The following is a 9,421-nucleotide window of genomic DNA, read 5'->3' as shown; positions in this document are numbered from 1 at the left end:
GTTCATGTTTTTAGTGGGATCCTTTGAAGCATCTTTCTTCTACATCTAGGTATTTAGAGCAGGGGCGAACAAAGCGCCTTTCGTTTTTAACCTCGCCTCTGTCTCGTTTCTGTCCCACAGCCTTGAGTGCCCGTGTTTTCCAGCTGAGGTTGTCGCTTTAACAGCAGGGCGGATCCCCTGCGGGAGGGGCGGCTCTGCCCAGGAGGTCATGGTGGGCCTGCTGCTGGGAACGGACAAGCGCCGCAGCTTCCCAGGGTAAATACCGGGGCATGCTGACTAGACCAGCCCAGGGGGGAGTTGGGGGGAGCCGCTGATGCTTTAACCCGCAGCATGCCTGGGGCCTGGCGGGCACCGCGCCTGCATGGGGGGCAAGCGGCTGCTCCGCGCCACCGCCGGCGGGTGGCCGGAGGGATTTGGCTGGGCTGGAAGCCCTGCGCCTGGTTCTCGCCTGTCGCGCGGGGGTTAGGAGGCCGGTGTAGCGGCTCTAGGTGCCTGGCCGGGGGCACCGACGCTGCGGGGATGGGGAGCCCCCACGCGCCCCCCAGTGTCGGCCGGACCAGGGACCCGGGGGGGCTGGAGAGATGCGGGGCAGCGATGCGCAGGAGGAGGCGGGGAGCGAAGCCGTTTGCAAGCGGCGGCGGCCGGAACTGAACTTCGGCAGCTTCCGTCGTGCGCTGGGTGCCCATGCGCCGCGCCCGGCTGCGGGCTCAGGCTGGAGGCGACAAAGGAGGGACTCGCGCGAGCTGGGGGCCGGGGCGGGCCGGTAAAGCCAGGGGCGGGCCGCGGCGGCAGCCCGGGGACAGAGCAGACGCGGGGGAGGTATTGCCCGGCCGGGGACTAGGCCCGCGGGGGGGAGCCTGGGGCCGGGGTAGAGCCTGGGGCCGAGCAGTCGCGTCCCGCAGAGGCCCTGTCGTGGGGGGCGCGGGGGGAGGCCCGGCAATGTGTGAGGGGGAAGGGATCTGGCGCTGGGGGGAGGGGGACACGAGCCCCTGCTCTAATGAGGGGTGGGGGCAGGGTCTGGCGGGCGGGGGAGTGCCTGCCTTGCTGGGGGCAGGCATCTGTCAGTGGGGGGCTTGAAGGCCCTACCGGGGGGGGGGGGGGGGTGGGGGGGGGGGGGCAGTCCTAGCTCTGGTGGGGCTGAGGGATCTGAGGGTGGAGGGAGGGTCAGGAGCTCTGGCCTGAAGGGTTGGGGAGATGGCACAGATGTCAAGGGCTTTGACCTGAGAGGAAATGGGGGCTGGTAGAAGGAGCTGGATGCAATAGCGCTTTTGTGCATGTTTTTAAAATCAGGATTCACACAATTACAGGGTCAGAACATTGGCTGGAATGGGGTCAGCATAGATGGAGTCCAATCAAAGAGAAGGTGCCCCCCTCAGTCAGGAGAGAGCCACCGAGACAGAGAAGGTAAGGGTAGAGAGGAGCTGAGACTTCTAGGTTGTATTTTCAGTGCTGTCATGAGCTGCCTTCCCGTTTGTGCAAATCACAGAACCTCTCTGTCCTGGGGGCTTCCTTATCTTTAAAATGGGTGGACCAATTCTCAAAACTTTACAGGTGTTTTGTGACATTTAATCAATATTTGCAATGAGATTAAGATGAAAGGCGATGTAAAAGTGCAGTGTGTTTTTATTGAAGCATAGATTGATCTGAAAGCTAAACCAAATTAAGAGGTCAGATGTGACAGAAAGTTAGCATGGATTGTGAAACGAGGTCAGCAGTAAAACTCTGTGACAGACAATGAAAACTAAAACCAACTGAAACTCTACTGCTTTCAAGTTTTATTACATATTGGAAACTCGGATCTTGTTTGTGGAAAAGCTTGCTTCGGGTACCCTGAAACTTTGTTGAGAGGTACTTAAAAGGACATTATCAACTTGAAATCCAGTCAAGTTAAAGAATGCTGTTAAAAGAAGTTTATGTTGTGCTCCCACCTATGTTCCACTGTATTTTCCTAATCTTTTAAAACATTTCTCTCCCCTATTGCCGTTTGATAGACCCACAGAAACAAAAGAGAAAACTGACTATATGCAATTCTGTAAAAGATCCAGTAACAATTTTCTCTGATTTTTTTTTTTCCAGTTAAATGTTATGAGTTGCAGTTGTAGGCTTAAATACATATAACAAATATGATTTTTAAATTGATGGTGCCCCTTTAAAATAATGTCATAGGAATAAATCTAGATGATGGTGCATCCACCAGTAAGTTGTCCTACTTACAATGTTGTTTTTGTTTTTTGTAGGTGGACTGATTTTTTTTTTTTCTTTTCTTTTCTTTCCAGTTTTTTAATAAACTCTAATCTGGTCCAAAAGAAAAATGGCCTTTGTTTCGACACAAGGGCCCACGGTGGTTGACCAAACCACTTTGATGAAGAAATACCTCCAGTTTGTGGCTGCTCTAACAGATGTTAATACACGTAAGTTTATTTTCTATTTATTAGAAATAAATTCTTCATTACTCATTTGCTTCAAGGAGTTCTGTAATATTGTCTATTGAGTTGGTTGGTAAACTTGCATGGGGTTCGCTTTGCATTTCCTTTGATCCTTGATGTTTGAAGAAGCAAAATGATGAGCATTATTTACTTGAGCCTTAGAGAAGTGTGTGAGTATGAAGTGTGAGTATGAAATTGTGTGATTGTGAGAAATGTGTCCCTTTCAACTGGGCAGTGATGGCTAAACTGATAAGATCTGATTGCTTCTTTCACCTGTGAATGTTTGATGGTATTTGTCAGGCTTTTTTCACATATTTAATTATTCACTTGACTTTGCGGGTTTTTTTTTTTTTTTTTCCAGCCGATGAAACAAAATTGAAAATGATGCAAGAAGTCAGTGAGAATTTTGAGGTAATTACAAAATAAACTTACTTCTTGAATGATTTAAATGCAATATTTCTTGTTCTTTGTGTGTATGCAATCTGGATTTCTGCTCTTGTTTTGTTTGTTGTTAAATTCAAACATATACTAATTATTAAGTAAATAGCCATTACTCATTGGTTCTGTGTTTAAGTAAGAAAAGACTTATTTCATTTTTAGAATGCATTACATGTCTCACTTCAGAGTTATTGGAGAACTATAGGCTGTGTCCTTACAGGATTTCTCTTTCTCAAATAATTGTTTTAAGAGAAAATCTTTGTTCAGTAAGTAAGTTTTGAATAAAGAAACTAATCAAAATGTATTTGAATTTTACCTCTCCAGTGTTTACTGCATAACCTGATAAATTTGTCTGGGGAATTGTTTCTCTAACTGAGTTCAGGTGTACATTTAGCTCTCTCGAAGTAGCGGGCTGCGGTTTTTTTGTATTGAGATATGCAGCAGATTTAGAGGTGAGGGTGAGTTGTCAAGTGGGGATTCCTTCCTTGAGGACTGCAATGAAGTGGAGGTGACAGCACTGACCCTTTTAAATTCTCGGGGCCGGTTCAGCTGAGCAGGAGAAAATAATTTATATATAGTATGTTCATCTGGGATGCATCAGAGGTACCATGTAGAAATATTAGCTGCTAGGTTTGCATTTCTTGCTCAAGAAATGACACCATTATATTATATTACACTAAAATCTGAATTATTTAGAAGTACTGAATTCTAGGTACATTAGCCAAATATAATTTAATCTGGGACATTTGGGCAAGAATATCCACATTAATGAAAAATGCCACATGATGTTTAATGACCAGTGCTGAGGACCTCTGTTCTATGATTTAGGGAATACTTCTTTACCTGAATACATGTATTTGTTGCCTATGCAACTCTGACATCTGTGGCAATCTTTCCTCTCAGTCTCTTGCAAGTATGTGTCGGATGAATTTGGAGTGTCATTCTTCAAAAATTGCTGCAGGAAGGGAGAATGTTTGTTTGTTTTTCTCTTCTCCCTGTTCCAGAACTTCCTGGCTGCTGCAAAGTTGGGAGAGAGCTAAGAGGTCTTGAGTATATTCCCATCCTGTTTTTGAGCCTGTATCTCCTGAGTTGCTCCAGTGTCTGCTTCTGCTCATATCTTTTGTGCATTAGTGGGAGTCTGACAATGACTAGATTCTTGAGAGTTTTGCCCTAAAAGGCCCTGAAGAGCAATTCTGAAATTGACCAGAGTCCTGTTAACTTCACTTTTATGCTTCTTAGCGAAGATACATGGGAAGAAGTCTTTATAAAGCAGGAGTGAGACCTGTGGATGTATGGTAGCTTTTGCTTCTTGCACTGGTTGGTGAGGTCAGTGAGCATCATGGATTTCATGCCTTTTCAGAAGTTTTGAAGAGTGTCTTCTCTTCTCTGATCCCTTCAGCATGTGGGGGGAGCAGGGTTAGCCTGCACTCTCCCAGTTCTTCTATAGGGCTGGGGAGTCAGAAACATCACCAGAAGGAGAGTTTGGTCAAAAAGGGAGAGACCATAGGACTGAGAAGAAGAGGCGGCACCGGATGGGCAGGTTCTTTCTTGGTTTTGGAAGGTAGCAGGGACAGGCCTGCAGTTCCTGCTTTTGCTGCTGAGTCTTAGCTGATAAGCGCCCTTTTAATTTTAACAAGTTTTAAACTGTTTCTCTGTGGTCCTCCTATTGTATCTACCTGCTGTCTTACACTTGCATTGTAAGCAGTTTGGGGCAGAGACTGTCTTTACACAATGCCTAGTATATTGGGATCTTCCTGTTTTATGACTAGGGTCTCTAAACTGTACCGCAGATCAAATAATAAAATTGGCTGTATAACTTGTGTATGTAAAGGAGGAATGTGAATAAACAGCTGAAATATTTAACTATAATTCATAAAATACTGCATTCTTATTTATGTCTAACCTAAATATTTGTGTTAGACATTCTGGTGTACTTTCGAAGTTTACCTATGATTGTTTTGTTGAATATAGCTGAGAGTTTCTAAGGAAGGATTAGGATGGCTAAACTAGGCTTCAGAATTAATGGAGGAAGCTTGCTCCTCGGATATTGTCCCCAACTTCATAGAAAACAAAACAGCAGCATGAGATCAGTCTTCACAATAAAAAGTAGAAATGTTTAATTCTAAATTTTGTGGTACATACATCTGCAGAAATAATTAATCTGCACTTAGTTGTGGATGAGAAGGCTTGCATGTCGTTGAACAAGTGAGTTCACTGCATCCAGGAATTCCCATTAGCCCTTTCATTTGAAATGGTAATATTTACAGTATTTGAGCAGTTTTTCTAACTGTGAGCAAGGTGTTGTTAGCCTTCCCCTTCTGGGGTATTTTTTCCTATGTTCAATTTTATTCATTTGAATGTCAGTTTTAATGTCCTTTCTATCAGAAGGTGGTTGATCACTAGTACTTTAAAGATTTATTTAAAAAAAAAAAAACCCAACAAACCTTTTTCAGTGGTTAGCGGCATATAACTTCTATATTTTGATGACAGCCTGTGTAGCATGTGTATTACAAGTAACTTGGTTAAATCACACTTGAAATGAAAATATTCCTCCTCTGCTCAAAGAAAGTATTTTTTTTCTTTTAATAACTAGAATGTAACATCATCCCCTCAGTATTCTACATTCCTGGAACACATCATCCCTCGATTTCTCACCTTTCTGCAGGACGGAGAGGTGCAGTTTCTGCAGGAGAAACCAGCACAGGTACTCTACAAAGCAACAGTTATCTTTTTTTGTGCAGTTTGAATTTACTAATTCAGAAATGTGAGAGATTAGAGAGTGCTGAGTGAGCAAATCTATTTTTGAATATCGGTTTTATATATACACAGAGGCAGAATTGAAAAAGTCTGTGCTGCTCTCAGTAAGATATTTGTTAAATAAAGTTAGCCATTCTGTTTTGCAAATATATACTTTAATACTTATCTTCTATCACTTAAAGTAGTGTACATGTTACAGTTGGCTCTATTACTGAGATGATCACAACTGACTAAGTTTGCATTTCAGAGTTAAAGGCAAAAGTTGAAGCTTTACTGTCAAATAGTTATCAGAATATTTTATCATTCTTTTAATTTAAATTGCAACTTAAGAATGCAAATTAAACTTGCGCCGTGCTTTATAGCCAAATATTTGAACATCAGAAGAAACTATTATGTTTACTTATATAGGCATTTAATCTATTTGAAGAAAAAGGTTTAAAAAAACAAACATGTAGTTTGTCATTTTAGTGAATTAACATATTAAGGCAATATTGAACAAGATTTTTTTTTTTTTTTTAGTGAATAAGGATTGTCCTTACAAAGTTTTGATTATTTAAATTCTAATAGATGTCTTTGTTCGTTTTGTTTTCCAGCAATTGCGAAAGCTAGTTCTTGAAATAATTCACAGAATACCAACAAATGAACATCTTCGTCCCCATACCAAAAATGTCTTGTCTGTGATGTTTAGATTTCTAGAGGTATTTTTATTTATTTCACTTTGTTAAAACTATGCTTCAGATTTTGAGAAAGATTCCTCTTTCTTCTCCTCCTGAAAAATATTAGGGTAGAATTCTGCCCACACTGATGCTTGGAGTTAGATAATCTTTAGAGTCACTTTGGAATGGATTTGTTCCATTTGTTAATAATTGCACTGTTTGAGCTTCTGGGGACAGGAGAGGAGGGGCAGTTGATTAGTCTTCACTGTATGATGATGTTTTGATATATAACATCTCTGGGTTCTATTTTACCCTTATGTAGACTCTTGAAATGTTTACTAGGATTTTACTGAGACACAGAACTGTTCTTGTTAGCTTACTCTAGGTAAGATGTCAAGAAAGAACATTTTTTTCTAGACTAGTTTATTACATAAGTAAAGAGGAGAGGATCAGTGGCCCATTTTAAGTCCTTCCTTCAGATTCTTGCTTGCATAGAATCTAAATGATTGATTACTGAGGCCCAGTGTAACCTGCTCTGTGTGAAAGGATCGCTGTCCCTGTGAGGAGCCCTATTGACTTTGGTTAATCAATGGGGCTTCGCAAAGGGGTCTGCCGAAGTAGAGCAGGTTGCAGGTTTGAGGCCTAATCCTGCCAAGGATACAGACTCAATATTTCCATTGCCATTTTAATGGGATAACCGTACACACAGATTGCAAGACTGGGCTCTGATAAGAAACATGTCAAAAATGAGATGTTTTCCTTGTGGCAGTTTATATTGGGCAGAAACTTTCTAGGTTGCTGAGATTAAATTAGAGCTATATAAAATATATTTTTAATGAAGTTGTTTAAGAATACAACAATGGGCTAATTAAACACATGTTTTCCAGACAGAGAATGAAGAAAATGTACTTATCTGTTTGAGAATAATTATTGAACTACACAAACAGTTCCGGCCACCAATCACCCAAGAAGTGAGTTGTATTTTATTATGTGATGTAGAAGAGTTACTCTACATTCTCTCTATCTGAATTGATATATTTCTGGCATATTTAATTCACGAATATGCCAGAAATATTCGTGCACGGCATTCAGTGTTTTATAGGAGTTAATATGCTGTGGGTATTCTTCATTTTAAAAATTCTCCTGAGAGTTAATGCTGTAGACAAGGATTGTGCCAGGGTTTACACTCTCAATGGTTTTACTCTGGAGCAGCATCGGTTTTGCTCTCAATCCTTATGAGCCATCTGACTAGATTTATTGCAGTGAAGTAACAATCTGCTGTTCTAACCAAATGTGCAAGTGACTAGCTTTCAGTCAGTTTCACTCTGATGATATTATTTCTGCCAGATTCTGTGTGCAGAAACTGTGGTACCAGCATGACCTTGGGGAAAAGCCAGAAGGAGAATAAATACATATAAGGGAGGTGGCAGCCCAAAACATCCCAAATGAAAGATAAATATTGAAAGGCAGAACAACATGGGATGGGGGACCAGAATATTCTGGATGAGTTGGGGAAGGTGGAAGACCAAAATCTCAGGGTATGGAGGTGGACCACTAAAAAGAGAGAATCCATGAGAGGAGAAGAAAAATTGGGGGTATTTTGTTCTGAGAGAAGGGAAGAAAACCAGAATAGGAACAAGAAGGAAGTCAGCAATCTATGTAAGTTCTTATACTGTACTCATAACCCTAGTAACAGCGTATCTTACAAGAACACGAAAACCAAAATTGTAGTATCTCTTCTTCCCCTATCCCACCATTGAGAGGATTTAATGGTTTTGGAATAATGTAATGATTGTGTATCTGTGTTTGAATTATTATTGTGAGGGTCTTTCTACTGCTATTCAAGTTTAATATTGACAGTAAACTGGCTTAGTAATCAAAAGAAACTCTCTCCAAAAGTATCTCCCCATTCCATTTTAAATTTGAGGATTCACCCCATACTTAAGTGAAATTAATCTGCTGACAGTAATTTAACAAAAGATTCTTAGTGTACATTTTTTCCCAGGATTGATACAAAGATCCTAAAGTAATGAAATTGATTCCCCGTTCTTCCCCCTCACCCTCCAGTAAGTTTAATATTCTTTTCTTCCTAGATTCATCATTTTTTGGACTTTGTGAAACAGATTTACAAGGAACTTCCAAAAGTAGTGGTAAGTCTTATTCCCTGTGATCACACTGTCTGTGTCCGAAAGTGGTACTACTTACTTTATAATTAGCACAAATTAAAATGACTTTTTTGAAGTTAGTGACATGTAACTAATGCTGTTTGAAGAAAATAAAAAGGTAACTATATAACAAATGTTACATTTTAAAAAGGGAGAAACTAGCAGACTTCTGTTGAGTTCATACATTTTGATAACCTCCATTTTAGAACACAATCTAACTAGTGTTAGCAAGTGAAGTCATTATTAGTTTTTAGTCAGGGGTTCTTATTTTTTTGACTTGGAGCCTAATTCTAGAATCAAACACACACAGTATATGATTTCTTTTTTTAAATCATCTGCTATGCCTCAGATAACATCTAGTGTTTGGAGTCATGTGTCTGTAAGTGTGCTCTGACTCAAAGATCTGATTTGAGCCTTTTCTTAACTGCTTAATAACTAGAGTTGAACTTGTAGAGAGACTACTATTTCAATCAATAGTGATTAAAATGAGAGTATTAGTACTCTGTAGTTTGGTCTTATGTTCAAGATTTAGTGTGAAACACTTCGCTAGTAATAGGAAGTGTGACACTTGTTTTTGCCATGTTCAATCACACAGTATTTTGATATTTGCCATCATGAAAGAGAGTTTTTTTTTTTGTCGTTTTCACTGCATTGTAAGTCAGCCTTTACTCTAACATAGGAAGAGAGCAGCATCCATGATGTGAGGTCTTAGAGAAACTACAGCTCAGTCATTGGCTCTGCAGTTGCAGTATTGCTAGGCCCTATAACCTCATTAGTGGCCCAGTGTTTTAATAATGTTGTTTTTTAATCTATAGAATTTCAGCTTCAAGTCTATGTCCGCAAAGATCCCACTGTAGGTGTGAGTGCTTCGAGTGTGTGAGACTGGAATCGTCTAGCCATCTGTTTCCTTCAGAGCTGTCCTTTACGCTCTCATGCCATGTACAATGAGGGTATAAAAATGGAGCAGCCCCAACCATCA

At 40.8% G+C, this 9,421-nt stretch overlaps 1 protein-coding gene across 9 annotated transcripts in view; it reads left to right on the top strand.

The window, feature by feature from the left end:
- Positions 1-161: 161 nt before the first annotated feature.
- The window catches only part of TRRAP (transformation/transcription domain associated protein), a 149,781-nt gene continuing 140,521 nt past the window's right edge, over positions 162-9,421 (top strand). For 3 of the 9 annotated variants that reach the window (XM_034784982.1, XM_034784979.1, XM_034784974.1), the window contains exons 1-8: positions 162-255; positions 1,308-1,404; positions 2,277-2,411; positions 2,788-2,837; positions 5,458-5,568; positions 6,215-6,319; positions 7,165-7,248; positions 8,371-8,427. In XM_034784982.1, coding sequence (XP_034640873.1) covers positions 2,312-2,411; positions 2,788-2,837; positions 5,458-5,568; positions 6,215-6,319; positions 7,165-7,248; positions 8,371-8,427 — 507 coding nt within the window. In that variant the 5' untranslated portion in view covers positions 162-255; positions 1,308-1,404; positions 2,277-2,311. Of the gene's footprint in view, positions 256-730; positions 820-1,307; positions 1,405-2,276; positions 2,412-2,787; positions 2,838-5,457; positions 5,569-6,214; positions 6,320-7,164; positions 7,249-8,370; positions 8,428-9,421 lie in introns of those variants that run through there. The other 6 variants (XM_034784981.1, XM_034784978.1, XM_034784983.1 and 3 more) reach the window with 4 other exon arrangements.

This window comes from Trachemys scripta, chromosome 10 (genome assembly GCF_013100865.1).
Source record: "Trachemys scripta elegans isolate TJP31775 chromosome 10, CAS_Tse_1.0, whole genome shotgun sequence".
NCBI lineage: Eukaryota > Metazoa > Chordata > Testudines > Emydidae > Trachemys > Trachemys scripta.
Note: the sequence above shows the minus strand (reverse complement) of the source record. Positions and strands in the feature narration are given on the sequence as shown.